This window comes from Pituophis catenifer, unplaced genomic scaffold (genome assembly GCF_029215685.1).
Source record: "Pituophis catenifer annectens isolate HBS135680 unplaced genomic scaffold, rPitCat1.0.hap2 SCAF_4, whole genome shotgun sequence".
Taxonomy (NCBI): domain Eukaryota; kingdom Metazoa; phylum Chordata; class Lepidosauria; order Squamata; family Colubridae; genus Pituophis; species Pituophis catenifer.
This window is the reverse complement of record NW_027256884.1, coordinates 100,090,979-100,115,602: the sequence shown is the minus strand read 5'-3', so window position 1 is coordinate 100,115,602 and position 24,624 is coordinate 100,090,979. Positions and strand designations below refer to the sequence as shown.

At 39.2% G+C, this 24,624-nt stretch overlaps 2 protein-coding genes across 3 annotated transcripts in view; one reads left to right on the top strand and one right to left on the bottom strand.

Moving 5' to 3' along the window:
- NME7 (NME/NM23 family member 7) overlaps positions 1-391 on the top strand; it is a 72,354-nt gene extending 71,963 nt beyond the window's left edge. For both annotated transcript variants that reach the window (XM_070942755.1, XM_070942756.1), the window contains exon 12: positions 113-391. In XM_070942755.1, the coding sequence (XP_070798856.1) occupies positions 113-145 (33 nt within the window). In that variant the 3' untranslated portion in view covers positions 146-391. The remainder of the gene's footprint in view (positions 1-112) is intronic.
- ATP1B1 (ATPase Na+/K+ transporting subunit beta 1) lies at positions 199-24,115 on the bottom strand. The gene is made up of 6 exons (XM_070942757.1): positions 23,595-24,115; positions 18,768-18,896; positions 5,437-5,589; positions 4,723-4,907; positions 3,773-3,853; positions 199-1,809 (listed from the first exon to the last, which is right to left on the bottom strand). Exons 1-6 carry the CDS (start codon positions 23,692-23,694, stop codon positions 1,543-1,545), a joined length of 915 nt encoding a protein of 304 aa, XP_070798858.1. The 5' UTR covers positions 23,695-24,115; the 3' UTR covers positions 199-1,542.
- Between the last annotated feature and the right edge of the window lie 509 nt (positions 24,116-24,624).

The following is a 24,624-nucleotide window of genomic DNA, read 5'->3' as shown; positions in this document are numbered from 1 at the left end:
CCCAAGCTAACTTAGAAAGGGATGGATAGAATGGTAGCTTGCTAGAACCAAATTATGATTCTGTCAATGTGTTGCATGCTCTACAATTACTTTGTTTTGGTTTCTTTTGCAGGTGCAATACTTTTTCAGTATCTTAGACAGCTAACAGAACATTGTGAAGTAAAACTGCTTAGAAAAAACAAACTGCAGAATGGGAAATGTATGTTTATTCATTTATTGTCCAGTGTTTAAACCTGAATGAAATACAAGGCCCACAAGAGCACTGAACTCCTGGCTGTTACATATATTAGAACATAGAGCATAGAACAACGCACTTTAGACAACATTTAACACCAATTGATGGGATAACTGCATTGCTTCTCAAAGTTCAAAATAAAGATTTATTTTCAGACATGTGGCTTTGGTTTATTTTTATACATTACACCTTTTTCTTGCAGAAAAAAAATTGTACAACTGCATAAATATAAAATTCTTCCACCATGAAAATGGTTAAAACATTCAATAAAGACAGCACCACAGCATGTGATGCTTCTCACAGGAAAAGAAGAGAATATACAAAGCAAAATAATCATTCCTATCACTAGTGAAATTGATAGGCTGACATAGGTCTCACACACAATTTTAAAACATAGGATGAAAGATAAAGAAAAAGACACCAATTGCTACAAAGCACAGTACATAATCATTTACTCTCCATAGCTTTGCTTCAAAGTTAAAGTAATTTTTTCCCTGCCACCACACTAAATTTAGTAACAACTGAGGAATAGAAGTTGGGGAAGGCTTCATGGAGTGCTATTGAATAATCACAGATGGGCCTTTACCTTTTCAAAACAAAAGAGCCAGTTTGATGTAGTTAATATGTTGATCTAGAAATCGGGGCTGTGAATTCTAGTCCCACTTTAGGCATGAAAAACCGGAGGGGTGATTTGGGCCAGTCACACTCTCAACCCAATTCATATCATAGGGATGTTGTTGTGGGGAAAATAGGAGCAAGGAGTATTAGGTATGTTTTTGCTGCCTTGAGTTTTATATGAAAAAAAAAGGCAGGATAAAAAAAATATATTTAAAAAATGAAAAAAGTACTGTGCCAGTTTTAATCCCACTGAGTATTTACACCTTGTGCAGCAAATCTGTGCTCACAGAAAGTAGAAAACAGTACAATAATACATGGCTTGAAAAATGACCAGAATAATGCACCTAAAGTACTGTACACTAAATAAAATTCACATGGCAGCAATACTTAGGGGGCAGAAACACTGCTTACTATAAGTCAGTTATGGAATCATAATTTACAGTAGAAATGGGCGAATCCCAAGGCTCAATTCTGTTTTTCATCATTTACAATAGAATAAATATCTTTGTCACTATTGCTACACTTTTAGGTTTACATTCTAATCTATTTAAATGCAGAAAGCTAGTGTAAAGCATATAGATTATGTGTAGGTCCCATATGTATGAGTTTTGTTCAAGACTAGTAGTTTTGTCTCTTTTTATACTTTTTAAATGGCTAAGAGGAAAAAAGAAGCAACAAACTGCTTGTGATCAGCTGCTTTTTATCTCAATTTTCATATCAAAACGTCCCTGGAAACGATCTTTGTCACTGTAGCCAATATTTTGACCATAGGCCTTGCACTCAATACGCATCCCCATATCAGTAGTCAGATTAGTGAACTGTACTGCTACAAGGGGTTGAAGGTATTTCTGCTGAATGAGCTTGCCATAGTATGGGTAGTATTGTAGAGGAAAGCCACCATAGCCATCAAAACCATAGTATTCCACAGGGCCAATTCTGTTCAAATCCTCTGTTTTCTGAAGAGATAAATGAAACATATTTTTTTAAAAAAACATCTTTCCTGACCTGTGCTCCACTTTGACCTGATCTCTAGCAGAGTAAACATCCAATTATGCATCTTTCTAGTACACTACACTTTAGTGCAGTGGTCTCCAACCTTGGCAGAATTCTGGGAGTTGAAGTCCACAAGTCTTAAAGTGCCAAGGTTGGAGACCCCTGTTTTAGTGAGTTGTGATAATTAAAATAGTCATGTCTTCATCAACCTTAATTGCCTTGAAATATGGTTCCATGATACAGTGTTTGAATACCTAAAATTTTACATCCTTTTCACACATTACAATAACATGGATGATACAAAAAAGTGAGAAACATCTACCCACATAACAAAGAGAATGTCTACCTGAAACTAATATGTGGAGAAGTTTTTGTACCATTAGAGTCCCTATTGTTCCAGATTTTTTAGATTAACAATGAGCATAAATCCAGAGCATAAATCAGTATAGATCTTAAAACATGAGCTTCCCAATGCAACATAGCTGGTCTCCAATAAGACCATTAAATTAGAATGAATAGTCATAAAATACAACATTAGTTTTTGATTGTGCACATATAGCCCTATCAACTTATACTCCTTAGTGCCTACAATCTTATTCCTTCTAGAATTGTTGGACTTGAACTCCTAGAAGGCATACCTGGCTAGGAGATAAAAATTCAAAGTACAAAGTATAAAGAAAAGGCCAGTTTGTGCAGAAATCGAATTGAATACTCTGGCTAGTCATCGAACCAAAAGTAAGAACCTAGTCCTTCTCTCCATGTATTCAATGAATGTGAATGTGTCATCAGAACATAGGTTATTTTCAAAAGGAGAATTATTGAAGGATTATGCATAATAAATGTTTCAAAAACTAGCAATCATTAACTAAATGAAATTTTCAGCTTCACAGATAATATATATCTATCTAAAATGGGAAGGGGGGATATTGCTTTTGCTCCATCTGTATCTTTCAACTTCAAAACCATTCAAATCAAAATATTGTGCATATTGCTGTATGTAAGCATGGGAAGAAACTACTAGATAAAGCCTAAACTGCCATCCAGCTTTCTTGGCTGGAAGGAAAGCACAAAGAAGCAAACTAGCAATGCCTTAAAGCAGTTGCATCTTTTCCTAAAATAGCACTGTTCTTTTACATTAGTGTAGAAAAATATTACTTTTGCTCTCCTATGGACTCTGAAGCACCTGAGCACTACGAGTCCCTGATAAATATTATTCATAAAAGATGTCATGCTGTTTGGTAGATGTTTTCATGACTGCCTTGGGAATTCAGCTAGGGCATCCAATGGTCTGTAATCTGCCGTCAGCGCTTTTCCCCAGTCTTTTCTGCGTGTTGGAAGTGCATATTGAGTTTATAAATGTGGGCAAACTGCCAAGCATCCAAATTTTTATCAGGTGACCATAGGGGCACTGCATTGGCTGTGATTTCAAGGAACAATCATAACTAGCATTTGTTCAGCACCACATAATTTTGAATGGTTGCTAAACAAATGGTAGGTAAGCCAGGGCTACCTATATACCAACCCAGAGACCATATTCCTCATATCTTATGCCAGAAAATGCCTTTTTATGGCTTCTATACCTTAGATGGTGCATACATCCAAAGGAGAACCTCCTAGAAGCAAATCAGTATGGTAACCTCTAGTTGTGTTGGATTTCACTCCTACATGACAATCACCATAATGCCTCTGAAGACTAATGTGAAGGCAACAGTTATTTCTACCTCAATTTCATCTCAAGAAAGTTTCCATAGCTAAGAATGAGAACTTTTAAGGCACAAGCCAGAAGTCATCACAGTCTTTTAGCACTAATAACAGATATGATTCTAATGCCTGATCAAAGCTAGCAGTAATATTTGAACTACCAGGAGAGTCTTTAAGACAGATCCTACAGACAACACATTTCATTAACAGGATTAACTGTTTTACCTTAGCCGTGCAATGAATGGGAAGGACATAGGGATTATATTTTGCCAGCAGCTCAGGTGGGATGGAATCATTTAGTGGAAGCTGAAGAAAAGAAACACATTTCAAGAAAGTTTTAACAAATTTCCAAGTTGCTGCTACTAAATAACTCCTATATCCAATATATTTATTTCCCATATATTATATCCTCTATAAGCAGTTGTTTAACTAACAGTTTGGAAATGAAGCTGCTAAGGAAAGGAAAGGAAAGGGAAGGGAAGGGAAGGGAAGGGAAGGGAAGGGAAGGAAAGGAAAGGAAAGGAAAGGAAAGGAAAGGAAAGGAAAGGAAAGGAAAGGAAAGGAAAGGAAAGGAAAGGAAAGGAAAGGAATCTACATGAGGTTGTAGAAAGATACGTAGCATTTATCTCTGCATTTGCTGTTCCTAATCACTGCTATTCTGTGGTCAAACCTGCCAATCTCTTGTTTTATACAGGTAGCTCTAACTTCCATCAGAAAATTGGGGTAGGAAGGCATTTGAAAAAGCAGAAATCAAATGATCAAGACTAAGGATGGTTTTAGCCGAAACACCCAGAAGTTGGGCTTCAGGGTTTAGTGACCATGGTCTAGACATCAGATTGTATTAGAATATTTGTTTGCATTACAGCACATATTAAAATTTGTAAAAATATCAAATAAGACTATAGGTGCAGTTATTTCCAGAGGTATTTCTTTTTTGTTTAAGAGGTTGATCAGTGAAAATATTGTATAGAATCACCACCATTTTATTTATCAAGATTTCCAACTTCTTCAAGGACTGTATTAATTATTGCTTTGCCTGATGACCATTGGATGAACAGTGTTCAGTTGGGAGAGAGAAAGAAACAAGCTTGTCCAAGCTGAGATACATTATTTTCCTATGAAATCATGTTGCCTACATTTATCTTGCATCTTATAAAAAGAAAAGTAATACTTGCCTTAGGTATGTAACCCAGGACTCTGTTAAGTTTGATGATGACACATGGTTTGCCTTCGTTGTAACCAAAAGTAGGATCTTCTAGGCCAGAGCAATTTCCCAGCCAACTGCGAAAGAACTTGCAAGATGGCATGCCACCTTGAGAGCCATCAAAAGGTCCTCTGTCTCTGGGAGGAGAAGGTTCATCTGATGGTGTGGATTGGGGGAGAAAGAAGGAGATGTCAATAATACCTATACACATTGTAGTCAATACCACCTTTTAAAAAATTAATTAATTAAAATTTTAAATTAATATATAATGGTTACTACCTTAAGACCCAGAAAGTAACAGATTTCCTCTTCTATTTTATTTTTAATCAGAGTAACAGTGTAATATGTATTTTAAAGTTTTGCATCTCTGTCAAATAGTACAGGATCATTTTTGCATCCTAACACACACCGATACCAAAGCATATAATGCTACTGGTCATACATTTTTCTCAGTCTGGGTATATTTAAAAATGGTTGCACATAGAAATAAGCAGCTTGAAGGTTATAGGAACCTTGTCTTTTTACAAAGAAGCTTCTTCAAGGACACTTTTGGAATATTGAATATAATATTTTATATGGAATATAAAAGAGACTGCTAGCTTTAAGACCATCAACAAACTTTCAGATTGATCAAACAAAAACAAAATAAATAAAAATATATGCAAATGAAATAACATCTACTCACTGCCACAATTCTCAAAATTGATGTCTTGCTGATTAACACTCTCATAGCTCTTTAAGAATTTTTCAAGTTGGGTTACATATGGCTTGTATGTGTTTGGATCAGAAGGGTTGAAAGTAATCTCCGTTTTAAGGACTTGGGGAACATTTGACAATCCTGGAAAGAAAAGGAAAATAGCTGTTAACCTACAGGAAGAGAAGATAACTAATAGGACTTGTGGCAATGGAGCATTTCCAAGAACAGGAGAGAAAGATGTAAACTATATTCTAACAACTGATTGATAACCAGCAATCCATGAAGATCCACAGTGTTTAAATCTACTTCTTCCTTAGCAAAACTGCCTTTTTGTTCCTGGCCACAAAGTCCTGACATAGAGATTTTGGCCATATAGCCTGTGATTCAGGAATATGTGTCATATTTCAAGGAAATGTCCTTATATGAAAGGAAATTTTGAAAAGACGCACTATGCAGGTATTCCTCGATTTACAACAGTTTGTTTAGTGACCATTCAAAGTTACAACAGCACTGAAAAATGTGACGTATGATTGTTTTTCATACTTACGACCTTTGCAGCATTCCCAGGATGTGATCATGTGATCAAAATTCAGATGCTTGACAATTAGTTCATATTTATGACCTTTGCTATGTCCCAGGATCATGTAATTCTCTTTGGCGACTTTCTGACAAGCAAAGGCAATGGGAAAACCAGATTCACTTAACAACCAGGTTACTAACCTATCAACTGCAGTGATTCACTTAACAGCTGTGGCACGAAAAGTCATAAAGTGGGACAAAACTCACAACAAATCTCTCACTTAACAACCGAGATTTTGGGCTCAGTTGTGGTTGTAAGTCAAGTACTACCTGGTATTTTTTTGCATTTGGATTAGGTTGCTGTATGCATGGCAAAGGCTGCATATGACGTTTTCTGAGTCTTATTTTTTTAGAACTGAAGTCTTTCTATGAGTATAGGCAACTGATATAAACTGCAATGTCAAAAATATCCACCCCACCCTTTGTACATGCATCCCAACATCAAATATATTTTTGGCTAGAACATCAGATACAGCAGTTACTGGGTTTTGATGTGGGGAAAGGAAGCATAACTGAAAGATTATAGAGGAAAAGAAACAGGGTATAATAATAACAATATCTACTACAGTATCTTATTTGCTGATTCCTATTTACAACCCCCCCCCCATGACTTTCCTATATTGCAATTAACCAGCAAACACATTCTAGAAAATTCTGCTTTGTCATGCTGGCTGAGAGCTTCTCCTTGATTCTGCTTGTTAGAAGCTGGCCATGAAACTCGCCAATGGTGATCACATGACTGTAGGCCAAGGAGATGGTTATAAATACCCTCCAGTTGCAAAGCACCACTACACGATTACTTCACTACCGGAATGCTACAACGATCATAATGCAAGAACAAGTTGTAAATTTACTTTTTTAGCACCATCATAACTTCAAACAGGACAGCTATTAAGCAAGGACCAGCTGTACCATGCTACACATATTGTAAGAGATCATTTGAATTATAACATTGTTTGCTGTTGTATCTTCTACACTATAACAGTAAATATTGTTGTAGTTCAAATTATAATCCAATCAATCAGAATAGAGCTGGAAGGGACCTTGGAGGTCTTCTAATCCAACTCACTGCTCAAGCAGGAGACCCTATACCACTTCAGACAGGTGACTGTCCAGTCTTTTCTTTAAAACCTTCAGTGATGAGGCACCTGCAACTTCTGAAGGCAAACTGTTCCACTGGTTAATCGTCCTCACTGTTAGGAAGTTTCTCCTTAATTCCAGGTTGCTTCTCTCCTTGATTCGTTTCCATCCATTGTTTCTTCTCTTGCCTTCTGGTACTTTGGAAAACAGGTTGACTCCCTCTTCTTTTGGCAGCCCTTCAAATACTGGAATACTGCTATCACGTCATCCTTAGTCCTTCTTTTCTCTAGACTGGCCATACCCAATTTCTGCAACCATTCTTCATATACTTTTATCTCCAGGCCCTTAATCATCTTAGTTGCTCTTCTTTGCCCTTTTTCCAAAGTCTCAACATCTTTTTTGCAATGTAGTGACCAAAAGTGGATGCAGTATTTCAGGTATGGTCTTACTAAGGAACAACAACATTCTAGTTTCCAAATATATTTTACAGACTCTGGCATATTATTGACTTCTTACATTTCCCTCAGTTTCAGACACTCAATTAGTGCCAATAATTTAGCCAGCCTTTGCTACCATCCAAAGCTTCAGATGGATGTTGGGAGAAGTAAAACTAACTATGAATGTCAAATTTCTTAATTTCTTAGATTTATGTCTGTATTGCTCTGTTCCCACATCAGCCTCAGTCACACAACAAAGAATATGTTAATTTTATATACATTCCCCTCAAACATTTAGTTTTATAAAAAAGAGTGCAAAATATGCACTCTTTTGAATGTGATTTAGCAAGACATAAGGTAGAAATAGTGCTTTACAAGCAGCTTCCCTCACTATTGATTTTTGATTCAATCCTAGGGACTTTCACTAAAATGATTTAAGTTTATTACCATAATGACTGTCTTCTAATCCTGCTCAGATTGTCCAAAAGCCAATGACATCTCAGCTCCCAGCATTTCAGTGCACTCAGTGCATAGCTCCTATCCTATCCCAGCCAGATCTCTGTCTATGCAACAGGCAATGAAAGCTAGTTTGAACTGAAATTCCAGCATATAGGGAAGAAGCTACATTTTGCTCTGGCTACATTTTCTTGCATATTATTTGTCCCTATGTATACCTTTTCTTTTAATGGCTAATTTCTTTGGAAGTATAGGAGGGAGCAGAGGATGATCTGTGCCTTGCTACTGGCATAGTGGCTGACTCTGAATTACATTTTTGCAAAGGAACTGATTCTGTGTTCCAGCTAGGAGGGCACCTGATGCAACTCGGTTTTGCATGCCAAGTATATGCAAACCTGTGACCAATGGAAATACTGGGACAACTGGGGGGAGGGGGAGGTTGAAACTAGATGGCCTCATCTTTACACTTGGATTGTTTTGGATGCTGGCCAGATACAAATGTAATATTGTTTGTTCAGTGCAGTCAGTTCACTGGATACTCTATATTGTCTGGGACTCTCAGCTTCCATTTAGGGAGGAGAAAAGCACCATATACTTGGCACACTCTTTTTACACTTGTCTTATTCCTCAATGGGTTGGACTACAACTCCCATTAGTCCCATAGCTAAACATTATATTGTATATGCAACTGGACAACCCATGCTCCATTGGGTCATCTATTCAGAGATATTTCCTTACCAGATTTCTCAATGCCTGCAAAAATGGCAGTTTCTAATGTAGTAGAAATTAAAAAAAAAAAAAAAGTTCAAGAAGATATTCAGAGATGCATCTGCCTTGAAAGCAGCCCATGTTGAACTGTATAGCACAGTGGAACATCACCAGCTGACCAGGGGTGAGTTCTACTTATTTATTGGTTCGATTGCCTTTACAACGGGATCGTGTGTGCATGATCGCTTCACGCGTGCACATGCGCCAAGCTGCGCATGCGCAGAAGCTACTGCACATGCGCAGATTGCCTATGATGACATTCGAGGTGGTGGGTGGAGCCTCCCATCTGTTTTACTACTGGTTCTTGTGAACCGGTCCGAACCCACCACTGCAGCTGACCACAGGAAAAGTTTTATGTCATAAATTACTTTATGGTAATGTTTATGTCATAAAATGTTTTATAAAATTTGCCAAATTTGAATTCCATGAGAGCCATGGGTTATGGATTTTGGATGCATTCTGTAAGATAGCCCATAGTCCTGTGGTACATCATTTCACACAGTTAAAGGTTAGTGAAATCAGTTTTAATGATAGGTAGGTAGGTAGGAGGTAGATAGGTAGGTAGACAGATAGACAGACAGACATAGATGGCAGAGATAGACAGACATGACACGAGACTGGAGAAGGCTGCTTTATATTCTCCTTTTTCTCAGAAATGCAATAAATAGTTTTAGCTACTTTAGCTAAATCTGTATTTATTGCATTAAGAAAAGACAAATCTACCCAGGTCACTGCATTTCTTTATATTACTAAAACTGTCATTGTCACAACCTTTACCTGAGGGAAACAGTGCATCATATCATCAATCCTAGACCTATCATTCCAAAGGGAATGAAATTTGGGAAAGTTCTGGCTGCTTCAGTGCTACTGACTATTGCTGGGCTGCTGCTGCTGTAGTCATGTAATCTTCATTTTCAATATTTGGTGACAGTTTCCCAGTCAGTCTCACAATCCCTCACTTCCTCTCCCGCTTAGCACTCAGTAGCAGCCACTTACTTGCCTGCTGGAAAAGGAAGGGAGAAACAGGGATGAATGAACCCCACAAACTTTTCCCGGCCTATGTCACCTGTGCATTCCTCTGACCTGTGCTATCCACCCCCGTGCCTTCCCTGATCCATCTCTCACACATCCCCACGCACTCTTTCCAATTGGTGTTCCTCCTGGGCACCTTCCCTGACCCATGCAGCCCCTCTTGAAACCCCCACACATTTCTCAACCCACATCACAACCCCTTCACTGTCTCCAACCTACAACTTAATATTGTGCAGAGAGTGAGGCGGCTGTCTTTGATGTAAAAGTATTCATTCCGTGATTCATACATTACAATAAAACATCGTTAATAATGAAATGAATTTGAACAAATTGAGTGCTTGACAAAATCCTGACTATTAAACATAGGACAGTAATCCTATGTAATTTATTTGTCAGGTGAACTCATGCTAAAATTTAGCAAATTAATTCTTCATTTCTTACCTTCTATAAGTTTGCATTACATGGCTACGGCTACAAGAACAAATAATTCTTGCTTGGCACTGCTAAAGGGCAAACAAGAATAACTCCTTCCAGCAGCCCTACCCTTCTCTGTAATCATAAGCTAACAATGCAGTATGGGTATGTGGTCAGAAACAGGATGAGAAAGTTACACTGATGTTGAGAAGGAATTCAGGAAATAAATATTGTGACAATAGCTCATTCAAATCAGTGCAAATCAGATTTATACATTTACATACACACATGCACACACCAACTTCAAAATTGTAAGGCTATTTCAGAGACAAATTTAAAAGCATATTATTACATATTTCTTGTGAGTCTTGCCTGATTTAGTCCCCATAGGATTGGAGTTGGCACCTTACACAGCAGCATGTGTAAGGCCTACTCTGTGCTTGAAGGAATTAAAGAATATTTATCAGATAGGGTAGCAGCAGACTGGTCCTACTAACAAAAGACTCATTCTTCTGTCAGGGTGAGACAGTCCTAGAAGACTCTAGTTTAACTTGACAACTTTCCTATGCAAGCTTTAGATTCAGGAACTGACAGATAGTCCGTGAGTTTTATCTCTGGATTAGAGTATTTCTCTTCCTAGTAGTTTCAAGAACCACAAATCACAAATGAAGCCATGTGAAAAGCTTTCAATGGATAATTCTATTAATAAATGCAGTGGTTACAAGCATGAATTGATTGATTCCAAATAAAGAGAACTGATGCAAACAGTAGATAACTGTACGAGTAGAATAGACTAGTTGATGAAAATCCAGGGTGGATAAAAATCAATGATTTTTTTAAAAAATTTAAAAAAGCAGATTTTTTTTTATTTAAATCGAATTTTTTTGATTTAAATCGGATTTTTTTTATTTTTATCGAATTTATTTTAATAAAAAACTTTTGGGGTAAAAATCTATCGTAAGATAGTTTTCTATTTAAGATACATAAATAATTTAGTTTATTCAGCATGAAATGGAGCTTAGTTATGTAGCATGAGGCTGTATATTCTGCAACACTGGGACTATCGGTGAGTCAACAGTGGGTCAAAGGAGTAGCAGAGATGACAGTTGCTCTTTAAAAATTATGATTTAAATCGAGTTGATTTAAATCAAGCCTTTTTACTAGTGATTTAAATCATGATTTAAATTGTGATTTAAATCAAGTTGATTTAAATCCACCCTGTGAAAATCCTAAGGCAAATATTTCCACATGCTCTGCTTTTCTTTCATTTTTATTCACCACCTTGAGTTATTTATCAAAAATAATAAAAGCAGGATGAAAATAAATAAAATGTATGTATTTTTATCTTTGCATTCTGTTCTTTTTTTGTTTCTTGTCACTATTTTAAAAACAATAGAAATAAAATACTTAGAATTTATAAAGATGACTTTTGATATTACAAGGAAACTGAATTCTGTCTGAACTGAATTTTTTCCTGGGTTTTGATAAACTTTGCAGCATCAGTGACTATGGTGTGTGTGTGTGTACACACACACACACAATTTCAAGACAGTTATTACGAATAGTTTCAAACACTATTTAAATATAATATACAGAATATTTTTAAAAGTCCAATTTCTGTGGTATTCATTGAAAACTACAGTAAGGATAAAACCACATGGAACATCAATTTGCCAGTATGCTACTTATTACATTTCCCTATCAACTCCTGTTTATCTTTCTTTTTACTTGGAGGATGGAAAAAAACAAGCATAGTAATCCATGAAGGTCGGGGGTGGGGGTGATATTTAATGATATTATCAAACAAATGTCATCATAGGCATATTTGTATCAGGCATTAGGTCACAAGTAAAAAAAATTACAGAACATACAGAAAAGAAAGGAAATTTAGAAAGAAAAATGTAGAAAAAAGAATATGATAAAAAAGACCAAAGAAATAGATAAAGAAATGATTTTCCCATTTATCACAATAAGTATAAACAATCTTAATAATTTATTACCTTCTTTAAAATACAATAAATGATCTCTTTTTCTCATATTCCATCTCTTATCTATAAATAAATCCTTAAAGCACTGTAATTTAATCCTGATTAGCTAAAAGGGATACCAGAGATAATAACATATCTATTTTAAACCTGATCAAATAAACCACCTTTATATGCCTTCCTGTTACTTTTAACAATCTTGATCTTTGGTCTCTTCAAAACCTGTTCTCATAGAATTCTTCAAAGCTTTAACAAGTCTCTTTTGTAAATATAGGAAAGTTATCCAGGTCACTCTTTTTGTTTGTTATTTTTATATCTCCTTTCACTATTAAGATATCAGTTGGCTGCATTTGTATGTCGAGTTTTTATATCATGCTTGCAGCCTGTCATTTTTCAATCCATTTTGAGATCAATCTCAATCTCAATTAAGAAAATCAAGCTTTTGATAATATGTGCCATATCATGTGCACTAATGCTCGCAGTTTAGGCAACAAACTTTGTGAACTAACAGCTGTTATATCCAAGGATAACTTGGATCTTGTTGCAATTAAAGAGTTCAGGGATTCCAATGATTGGGATATAAGTATAACAGGCTTTACTATACAAAAAAGACAGACTAGAAAAGGGGGGGTGGAGTTGCCATTTGTCAAGAAGGGCATAAAAGCAATACTACCAGTAATTCTACCAAGTAATTCAGAAAAGACACGGTCTAGTTCAAACCTTCTGGGTTTGCTTACAACTAAAAAGTGATCAGCAATCAGAATTGTGTCATATATAGGCCCCCAGGAAATTCAAAGGATTATGATAGCATTCTGGCTGAGGAGATAACTCAGATGGCAATAAAAGAATAGGTTATAATCATGGGTGACTTCAATGTGCCCAACATTAACTGGAATCTTTCAACTGCGCTTACAAGGAGGTAATAAAGAGATATTAGGAGTATTAAATGAGACACATTAAATAATGTCTTTCTAAAACAGTTAGTAAAGCGCCCAACAAGAGGGGACCATATTCTAGACTTATTTTTTGACAAATAGGGTTAGGGTAAAAAAAAAAATTAGCTTACAGTGATCACCAGTGCCTTTCGTTTGATATTAAAACTAAAACTGATATAACATACACTACAACTAAGGTTTTAGGTTTTAAGTAGACAATTTTTTACTGAAATGGGGGAATATCTAAAACATAAATTTGAAGAGTAGCATAAAGTGACAGAAATCAGTACTTGGTACACAGTAAGTAGACACTGATTAAATATGCCATCTTCAAGACAACTAGTTTCTATAAGAGGTACATTATTAAAAGCAAAAGACAGAGAAACCCACTCTAATTCACAGCAGATGTACATAGGATAGTAAAGAAGAAAAAAAAATCAGCATATGCAATTATAAGAATGGCAGAAGTGTAGCTGATAGAGTGGTGTATAAGAAGCTATAGAAGGAAGGTGAACAAGTTATTAGTGCTGCTAAAGCACAGAAAGAGAAGGAACTGGTTACAACTATTAGAAAGGGAGACAAAACCTTTTTTAGGTACATTAATGACAGAAGGAGGAAAAATACTCTTCAATCCCCAAATTAAAAAATGTAAACAATTCTTATTTTAAGGGAAACCTGGCTATAGCAAGCTACCTAAACCAGGGGTGTCAAACTCAAGGCCTGGGGGCCAGATCGGCCCACAGGGTGGTTAGTTCTGGTCCACAGAGCCACCCTGGAAACAGCGAAGGACCAGCCCACAGTGCTTGGGAGGGCTGTGTGCAGCCCTCTTGAGCTCCATTTTCACTGGCAGAGGGTTGTAGGAGGCCGTCGCAGCTGAAAACGGAGCTTGGGAGCCTATTTTTGTTGACAGAGTGCTCAGGCCTCCAAAGGTGACCCCGATACAAGTGATGTCAAGCTGGCCATGCCCACCCCGGCCACACCCACCCCGGTCCCCAAGGTCGAACACAACCCTGATACGGCCCTCAATGAAATAGAGTTTGACACCCCTGACTTAAACAAATACTTCGCTCAGGCTTTTCAGAAGTAGATGCCAGGAACAAAAACAGGTTGGAGGATCATACTAGTCCTGGCAGGACAGATTCTTTTCCTAGCGGTGGAGGTGGCAGCTAAGCTAGTCTACTGAAAGCTTAATAAAGCAATTGGTCCAGATGATATTCATTCCAGAATTCTAAGGGAACTTCTAAATGTGCTCGCTGGACCATTTACTGATCTGTGTAACCAATCTCTTCTAACAGGTGAAGTTCCCCAGAACTGGTGAACAGCTAATATTGTACTTATCCTTTAGAGCTAGGGAAGAATCTGGAAACTATAGATCTGTGAGCTTAACATCTATAGTAGTGAAGTTACTGGAATCACTCCTGAAAAAAAGGATTAACAAACATTTAAAAGCACACAACTTGATGGACCCAAAACAGCATGGCTTTGCTGAGAGTGATCATGTTAAAGTAATCTGACTGACTTCTTTAAGTCACAAATGTTTGGATGAAAATGGTGCTGTGGACATAGCCTATCTGGACTGTAGCAAAGAATTTGATACAGTTCCACATAATGAGCTCATAAAATGTTGTACAGGCTAGGGCAGGGATCAGCAACCTGCAGCTCGGAGCCGCATGCGGCTCTTTGGGCCCTCTGCTGTGGCTCCCTGTCAGGTGATCCCACCACTGGATGGCCCTACCCCTCGCCCTCCCCTCCCAGTCATTCCTTGCCTGGTCTGAGAAGGTAAGGGTGACAGTGGGGAATGGAGAAGCGACCAGGGCAGAGATAGGGAGATACAGAGAGAGGGGGAGAGAGAAATACAGAGAGAGAGGGAGAGAGGGGAGGAGAGATACAGTGTTGTTAGACAGAACAATAGAAGAAAAGGATTTAGGTGTGCTCATAGAAGATGACTATAAAATGAATAAACAGTGTGGCCAGGCAGCTGTGAAGGCAAACAAAATTATGGGATGCATCACTAGAGGGATATGCCGCCCAACTCTCCGAGGACTCTGGGCGGCTTACAGCAAAGACAATATGAACAATATACAATATAGGGCTTTAGTCAGACCTCATTTGGAATACTGTGTCCAGTTCTGGAGATCTCACTTTAAAAATGATATTAATGAGACAGAGTGAGTCCAGAGATGGGCATCAAAAACGATGCAAGTTCTGTGGGACAAAACTTATCAGGTGAGATTGGAGGAACTGAATATGCACAGCCTGGAGGACATGGATAAAAGGGAGGGGGAGAGACATGATTGAAACCTTTAAATATATTTAGGTGTGAATGAGGTTATATAAGGAATAATTTTCAATATTAAGCAAAAATCAAGAACCTCAAACTGATAGGAAGGACAAAAGTAATGCTAGAAAATATTATTTCACAGAAACAGTAAGAGAAGCTTGAAACTGACTTCCAGAAAGGGTGGTGGATCTGTAACTGAATTTAAACATTCTTGGGATAAACACATATTTATCATCTGACAAAAATTTAAAAATAAAAACCTCAAAAGGCAGACCACTAGATCTTTTTCTGTCAACAGTTCTCTGCGTCTATCTCAATCTTGTTCAGTAAAATGTGTTCCTCTTCCATAACATCTCTGCAATACAGTCTATCTATAATGGCAGACATTTTAAAATTAACGTCTAGGACCATTGTTCAAAAATATCCTTTAGCATGTGCAATGTTAAAATATATTGATCTGTTCTTATTAGTAAGTCAAATTTAAGTGTTCTTCCTCTATAATTGTACTCTAGTTCCTTCTGGTTCCCTCTAACGTCCAACCTTCAAAGTCTTAGCCTATCTTGTTTTTTTAAAAGAAAATTCAAAACCTAAACATTTTTTCACACGAAGTATTCTGATGATTAATTTCTAAACTCTTATTTCAAGTACATCTAATCAGTTTGTAACTTTCAAAATCAAAGTTCTAATTCCTCATTTGCTGTTTATTCCAAAAGGGAAAAAAAAATAATTACTGTATTTTTCGGACTATAAGACGCATCGGTGTATAAGATGCACCAGGATTTTGAAGAGGTAAGTAAGGTTTTGCCCTCCCCGGCCCCCAGGAGTACTCTGCAGGCCACCCAAACTCTCTGCATGCCCCGTTTTTCGCAAAAGTACGCAGAGGGTTTGGGAGGCCTGCATAGTGCCCCTGGGGGCTGGGGAGGGCAAAAACACCACGTGTGGGGAGTTTGGGAGGCCAAAAATGGGCCCATTTTTTGCAAATATGGGAGTGTTTTTGCCCTCCCCAGCCCACAGGAGCACTCTGCAGGCTTCCCAAAGCCTCTGCGCGCCCTGTTTTTGCAAAAAAACAGGCCCGTTTTTCGCAAAAATGGGTCGCACGGGGGAGGGCTTCGGGAGGCCAAAAATGACTGTATTTGATGTATAAGACGCACCAATATTTCCACCCTCTTTTAGGGGGGAAAAAGTGCACCTTATACTCTGAAAAGTACGGTAAATCCTCAAATGTATATTTAAAACTTCTTTTGCTAAGGATTAAAAGAAAATCACTCATTGCTATAAAACCTGTGAATCCAAAGGTTTCTAACATTTCTGAACATGATTAGAAAAAGAAGTATGCAAACTCAAGTGTTCTTTAGAAGGTACTGACTGTTCAATTCCTTTGTTGTGTATTCCCTCTTCTCCTAGAGCTCTAAATCTTCCTGAGACTGCTCATGCAGTCTTCTCCTTGTCTGGAGAAGAATTAAAAAGAGACAGACTATTTGCCAGCTTTTCATTCTGCTGTGGTTGTTGTTGGCTCCACTTTCAGTTGAGCCATCTTCATTTTGCCATTTCTTCCCCAGAGATCCTCTGAAACACCTCTTCAAGATGTTAATTTATTATTAGTTATGAAATATACATGCTGCCTAACTCACAGCAATTCTGAATGTTACTGTTCAATTGGCCGTCTACATTATAAATCCCTATTTTGCTTCTGTTGAAACTTCCTGCCCAAATCCATTGTTTACATTTGTAGACATGTCAATCATTAGAGGCACTCTGGCTCTTGTTACCATCCTCTTCACTTTATCAACCAGGTGGAAAACTTCTATGAATCAGAGTAATGCAGCAGGAATAGAATAGGTCTGACATCATTCTCAGTTTCTCCCATTTAGGCATGGTACAAATTAATTATATGAAAAGAAACGAGAAGATGTTTCCTAATTAAAAACTTACATTATGTGGTGTGTTGTTTTTTTTAATCAACTGAGCTGCACCAAATTCAGATTCTAATTCAGACAGATATAATTAGATATATCTGGAGGATACCAGAACAGAAGTAGATCCAGAGAGTGGGGGGGAGGCTTTGTAAAATACTTAGTATAACAATAACAATAACTGCCTAGCCTCCAGCCAATCTTCTATCTTAGATCACCAATGGCAAGTGATTAAAATGGAAAAAATACAGGCAAATTACAAACAAAAGCAGTTTGATATCTCTCCCTTACAGAATGCTGCAATGGGAAAGAACAGCTACCCTTTAGCCACTTTAGAAATGTGGAACTACTGAATTTGAAAAATATGCTCTTTTTCTTCCACAAAGCAAGCAATGAAAATGTTTTTCCTCTGCTGAATATGGTTGGAAGCCTGGATAGAAAATGATTTTACAAATGAGGAGCAAGACAGGATATCTATAGAAGGAACTTGGTTTTTTTTTTTAAAAAAAAAAATAGCATGAGTTGAAGAAGCAAATGTTAGGAAAAGAATCTCATGGTAGATTGATTTTTGTACCCAGTAACTGTTGCAGGATTATTGTATGCACAATGATGGGAAAAATTCCTACAATGGAGAAATAATTTGTAAAAATGTCAGAATTTGAAGAAATGGCAAAACCGACCATTTGGTCAGAGAAAAAAACAAAACGTTTTCTGAAAGGCTGACTATCTTATATAGAAATGAATTGATGATTTATGGATTTGAAAATTAAGAAAGATATGGATTAAATGAATGGGCTGAAGGGACTTGTATAACATTTAAGCAGGAGGAGGGACAATAAGGTTGTAATTATCTGTTGAATTGTTGGCAGTCATTCATATATGTCTTAACTGTAACTTTTTAAGCACACTGCCTGGGAATGAAATATAGAATAATATGAGATGAAAATGTAGAACTGGAAGGACAACTTACCTTATGATGCAGAAGGTAAAGTAATTTTTCCAGGATGATATCTAACTGTTAAATAATTCCCTGACTTTAAACCAGCTCCCTCAACTTGGTATGCTTCAAATCTATTTTTGATATGCTTCAAATATATTAAATTTCATTTAGCATTATTCTTAGCAATATGATGATGATAGGATGTCCAGTATGTTTACACAATACAAGATTGGGGAAAATTGTTTTAGCAGTTCTTATGATTTTTTTCTCTCTCTTTCAATAGAGAATATCAGAAATTTTTTGAAAGAAGTAGTTAAAAAGTAATTGCCCTACCTCTACAACCCTGCACAGCCCTAAAGGCAAACCATATCTATCCCACAGCAATGAGGCATGTAATTAGCCTGCTCTACAACCCAAGACAACCCCAAAGGCAAACCCGTATCCACCCCACTGCAATGGGGCATGTAATTAGTCTACCCAGCTGTCTTCTCATTGTTACCTGGGGGTGCTATTCGGTCCTGATACTTGGGCTGGAATTCGCTGACAGTGAGCAACATGACTTGAATGGTCCCAATGAAGATGCCTGCCAGGCAGCCATAGAAGATCAGGTAGAAGAGGAGGATCTTAACTGTGACAAGACAGAACAAATACTGCTATTAAGGACAAATGGTTAATAGGCCACTAGAATACACATCATCTTTTTAAGATTACCAGCACAGGTCCCATTAAAATCAACATTAAAGCAGTAGTGGAATTCAAATTTTTTTACTGCTGGTTCTGTGGGTATGGTTTGGTGGGCGTGGTGTGGCTTGGTGAGTGTGGCTTGGTGGGCATGGCAGGGGAAGGATACTGTAAAATCCCCATTCCCTCCCCACTCCTGGGGGAAGGATATTGCAAAATCTCCATTCCCACTCCACTTTGGGGCCAGCCAGAGGTGGTATTTGCCGGTTCTCCAAACTACTCAAAATTTCCACTACCAGTTCTCCAGAACCTGCTGAATTTCACTCCTGCATTAAAGCCAATTGCTATGAAGAAAAGATAGCAAATTCAAGCAATGGCACTTACATTTAAAGAGATCAGAACAGAATAATTTTTTAACGTTGTGAGTTACTTCTCATAGAAACTACCATCCTAAATACATTTACTTAGAAAGGCTTGTTGCAGATTGTGGGAATTATAATCCAATACATCTAAAAGTATAATGTTGAGGAAGACAGACTGATATTGTTAGAACCAGAATGATGCATAGCTAAATCTCTGTGTCCTTAAAGGGACTCAGGAGCAGTGGCATTCCCAGCTCCAACATAACTCCTTCTGCTAGCAAACTCAGTGTTAATGGTTTATACTCCAAAACCTTGACCACTGAGAGATAGGGAATATAGAGCCTAAACATGGTAACAAGGTGACGTAGCGGTTAGGGTGTTGGACCAAACATGGAGAGTTCCAGGAAGCTTATTGGGTGACTTTAGGCCAATCATTTTCTTTCAGTCCAACCTACCTCATGGAATAGCTGTAGTGGGAAAACATAGGAGGATAGAGCACTTCTCTACAAAATGCACAATATAAATCAAATAAATGAAGGAATAAGAGACAACTATTGACATTAATCACAATCAACTCACACCCAACTCGCTGTAATAGTTAAATTAAACTCCTTGTTTTCAATTTTTTAAAGTCTCTTTCCCAACATTTATTTGGACTCAAATCCTCTTATGAAGACTCAGTTCTCAACAGCTTCCCCATATTTTGCTTTTTATATAAGCTATGAAGAAAGCTATTCCATATTAATCACTCATTTACAATACCAAATTGTAATCAGCCAGATTAATCCCCAAAAACATTGTAACAGAAAACGGGGGGAGGGGGGGAAGTTGTTGCTGTTTTTCAAGGAAGAGGAGTAAAACTGTATTTGTAATACCGCTTCAGGGAACTTCAGTTTTTGAAATCTGGTTTTATCAGTTTTTAGTTTACAGGGATTATCTCAACTGATTAGCAGCAGTGTTACATGCTGTACTAAAGCCTCACAGCGCAAACCTACCAGCAATCCAACTCTTGAATATAAAAGGGGCGGTGAAACTACAAATTACATTTTAAAAGCAGCGATCTTTGGAACCAACATTTGTACAGAGCGACTGTGAAAGAGCAGCAATAAGTAATGCATATACAGAAAATTTTCTCCTTTTACAAGCTGGCCAGAGCAAGAGATAAGTCCTATTAAAATAAGGTGTTTTTCCACCAAAGAAGGGAAAAATGAAAGTAATCCAGAGAGACCAGCAGCACAATAGTTTTACCACTCCTGGGTTTATCACATTCTACAGTAACCAGGCAGCAGTAGGCAAATAACTGTGACGTCAGAGAGATTTGAGCATTTTTTCCAGAGTACAGTCATAGGAGGTGCTGTTGAAATAAACTAGAGAAAACCTGCTGACAGCAGAGTGCTACGGGTGGCGCATATGGAGGGCAGTGAAGGGACATGTGTTTAGATGACATTCCTAATCAGGATCTTAATAGTAACCCACAACTTCAAGGTCCACTGTCTTCTTGGGGCTACAGAAGAAATCTGTTCTAAAAGGAAAGACGTGGCATTTTTAAAGCAACCGAACAGTGTACTATCTAGTACAGAGATAAGATCCTCCTCTAGTCTAACTATTCTGAAAGTGATATAAGGGATATTTTATTGTCCCCTCAGTAATTGAGCATCGCATGATAATCCAGTCCAGGAATAATAGAACTAGATCAACTTAGTCAAAACTAAACCGTAGCTTGTGATGATGGGAATAATACTGTAATGCAAGCCATTTTTCATCTCCTTTTTATGCGGATTCAAGGATATAAGCATGGAAATTTTGGATATGCCACTTCCAAGATGACATTAGTTAGATTCAACCATGAAATGGCACCCTGGCAACAAATGCAGGTGGAAATAGCTCTCTAACTAGAACCGTTAAACTAACGTGTGGATTATTTTGATATGCACTTAACCTTTTCTTTTTCTTCTCTACACTGTTATTTCATACAGCCATTCTCATTCATTACAAACATATATTTTTTTACTCCGTAGAACTATTTGTTTCTTCTGGGTATAGTTGATGTTTCTAATTTGCACAAAAACTTTAGAAGAGATTAAAATGTTCTAGATACTGTACTCTGCAGGATCTACAGAGATACTTAAATTTCAAACTCCAGCAGTGGTAGGATGAGATTCAAGGGCAACCTATCCTTTCCTTCAAGGACAGTCATATCTAGCATATTACTGTAATGTAAGAGGCCCTGAATGTGCTCTGCACAATTCACATGAAATTTGTCAGACTTTTTCCCTTGGAAACGGGGAATTTATTTAGAAAATAAATAGCATTTAGCACTTCTTGGCTGGCACAAAAAGCCTATTTAAAATAAAGCCTGGGAAGCAAGGAAAGACAACAGTGCCTATTCTAAAGTTAATACTGTTTTATAAATTGTCAAAATTGACAGGGGAGTAGGTGGAACTTTTGAATGGTAAGTCTTTGAAAATGACTTTTGTACTTGAGCTGACTTGTGCAATACAGAGTCAGTGGTGAGCCCATGAATAGGGCCTCACTCCTATTGTGGTGATTGAGGCAAGGATGTCTAAACCAAGCAGCAAATAGAGTGAGTGTAAAGAAGAAGGGTGAGAAATTAAATCATTTTTGCCTGCGTGTGTTCTGAACCTTCAAGTCCCATTCAGCCTAGGTTTAGTTGCTAAGAGACAACCTTCAAGGACTTTATTATTTCTAAACTTCTTTTGCTTTCCAACCTGACCTTTCTCTCTGTCTCATTTTCCTACCTCTGCAGCTCTTTAGACCTCCCTCTCTCAGGGAAGGTATATGGACAGCCAGCAAGTCAGATTTTTAAGAGATGTGTGTCCATCCAAAGGGTCCTCTCTTAAGCCAATTCAGGATTCTCCTTAATGCAGTTGCTCTGCTTCCCCAGGGATCTTAAACAAGCGTGCCATTACCTCTTTGCTCGGAAGGTATCACCTTGACTAACCTTGAGCTCTGATGCATTATTAACCCTTTGGAGTGGATGGGCTAGAAAACAGCCTGAGCCTTCTCTTTTTTCTATTCCCAATTCCCAAGGATTCTGGTAGCCATTTTAGAGCAGCAAAAGGAAAATACCAGGCCCCTTCGCTGGTATGTCCTTCTCCCTGTGTGGTGTCCTTCCTGAACAAGGCACAGGCAGCCGCAGTGGCTGCTATGCTGACAAGGAGTGTAGTGGGAGGAGGGGGAGCAGGGTGCCCCCTCTCTCCTGGCACCTACCCACTCTGCCCTGCCTGCAGTCACGATGCGTTCGTGTCTATCAATGCCCTTCAGTATGACCTTTTTGGTGGGGGTGGGGGGGGGAAGGAGGAAAAGAGAAAATGAAAAGAAACGCAGGCTGCTCTTTTAATGCAGAGGCAACAGGCTGCAGCACAGAGATGAAAGTCCACTCTGCAAGGTGACAAAGCAGCCACCCTTCCTGGATCGGAAGGCCCTCCAAGGATACCGAATGTCAGTTCTGATCACCCTGCCCAATCCACCTGGGGATGTTGGCATCACGTTTGGAGGACCCCAGCTTGCGGAAAGCAGAGAGCAGCAATCAGAGTCCCAGATTTCTCCCAGGAAAGTCTGCCATAGCAACACCACTAAGCTCGTTCCCCAAAAAGAAATCAATTGGATCCGTTTACATGCACAATGCACAAGCAGCAAATGATGGCAGTGTTCACACAACAGTTTGTGTTAACATGTTAAGGGCAGTTAGCGTTAGCCTTGGTTTGGCTGGTGGGGGGGGTGGAATTGGCATGTTCCATGAACTCAGCCATTGACTCACACATCTGAAGCTTAAAAATAACCCTCAGCCCTCCTTGGTTTGTCATAGTTCCTGAAAGGTTCTGCCATACTGGAAAGTCTCCCTGGGGGCACAAGACCATTGCTCATCCCTCTCACCTCCCATACAAAGCCTCCTGGACGTTTGATTTTTTTTTCTCTTTCTTTTCAAAGCTGGGAAGGAGGAGGTCTGGTGTGTATTTTTAAACCGGACAGCACGGGAGATGGGCGGGGAGCGAGGGAAGCGAGCCAAGCCACCCCGAGCAAGAAAAGTGATCCGCAAGATTTACACCACGGCGACGGCATCCCTGCCCTGCCCTGCCCTGCCAGCCTGGTAAGGCAAGCGGCTGCCGCGAGTCAGGTGCTCCGAGACCGACGATCCACACGGGCACGCGAGACTGAGGACTTTTCCCTCCCACGCCATCCACTAACACCGCGCCTCGAGCCTGCGCGCCCTGTGTTTTAACGGGGCACCAGGAGCAAATCGCGGCTGAGCAGATACTCACACCAACTGCCGCCGGTCCTCCCTAAAAATTCCTTCTTCTCCGAGTTCCAGATGAATTTCTTCCAGTTGCCATCCCCTTCCTTGGCTTTCCCGCGAGCCATGAATCAGGAGCTTCCTTCGTTCGCCTTAGGAAAAAGCTTTCGCGGGTGGGCGGCTGGGAAAGAGGATCTTGCCCTCCGGGATCGCTCGGCGCTCGCCACTAATCCAGAGTACAGATGTTCGCAGCCGCTTGAAGTGCCGGCAGGCGCTCGGGAGGAGGAAAAGCGAAGGTCTTTGTGTGCCGGCTTGAAGCGTCCCACCTTCCGAAAGGCGCCAACCTCTCAATAAATCCTTGTCAGGAGAGAGAAAGAGAGATAGACGTAGGCTTGTATCTCGGGTTCACTTAAGAGACGGATGGACGCTCTCCCAAAGCCGGGAAAACAAGGGAAGCGGGTGGCGAGGAGGCAGCAGAGTGGAAAAAGGGAGCAAGCGAGCGTGCCCGTGTGAGAAGAAGCCAAGGGGTGGGAAGAAAGAAACGGGGCTCTGCCCAGGGACAGAAATTAGCTCTGTGCCCTCCCACTCATGCTGGATATATTGTCCACGTCCCGAGGCGAGCTCCGCCTGTCAAATGCCGGTAGCCAATTAGAATTGTGGCCAGGCAGGCGAGGGAGAGAAGCTTGGGAGGCGAGACGAGGGGAGGGGGAAGAGAAGCAGGGTACGAGGCGCGGGAGATTGAGGGGGCCGGGTGATTGGAGGGGCAGATTCTCTGCGGCAGATTTCCTCTCTATCTCTCTCTCTGCCCCCCCCACCTTTTCTCTCTCCTCCTTTATTTCTCTTCTCTCCCCCCCACCTTCCCCCTTTCTGCCGGCCTTTCTTCTTCCCACCTCGGCATGTGCTTCGTGCCACACTGTTGCGCGCAGGCAAAGAAGGCGAAAGAGACGAGAAAAAAAAAATTCCCCTGCAATTCCTTCTTAGGCCAGAGGGGGAGGCAGCGGGAGTCCTGCGCATAAAGGGGAGGGGTGAGTGGGTGACCGGAGGACAGAGTCCGGGAA

What these genes read in the sequence shown, in the direction of transcription:
- ATP1B1 (XM_070942757.1), bottom strand. Translation starts at nt 23,694, where the DNA reads ATGGCTCGCGGGAAAGCCAAGGAAGGGGATGGCAACTGGAAGAAATTC. An exon ending in GGACCGAATAGCACCCCCAG is followed by an intron (nt 5,590 to 18,767) that starts GTAACAATGAGA and finishes TTTTCTTTCCAG; the next exon opens with GATTGTCAAATGTTCCCCAA. An exon ending in CAATTTTGAGAATTGTGGCA is followed by an intron (nt 4,908 to 5,436) that starts GTGAGTAGATGT and finishes CCACACCATCAG; the next exon opens with ATGAACCTTCTCCTCCCAGA.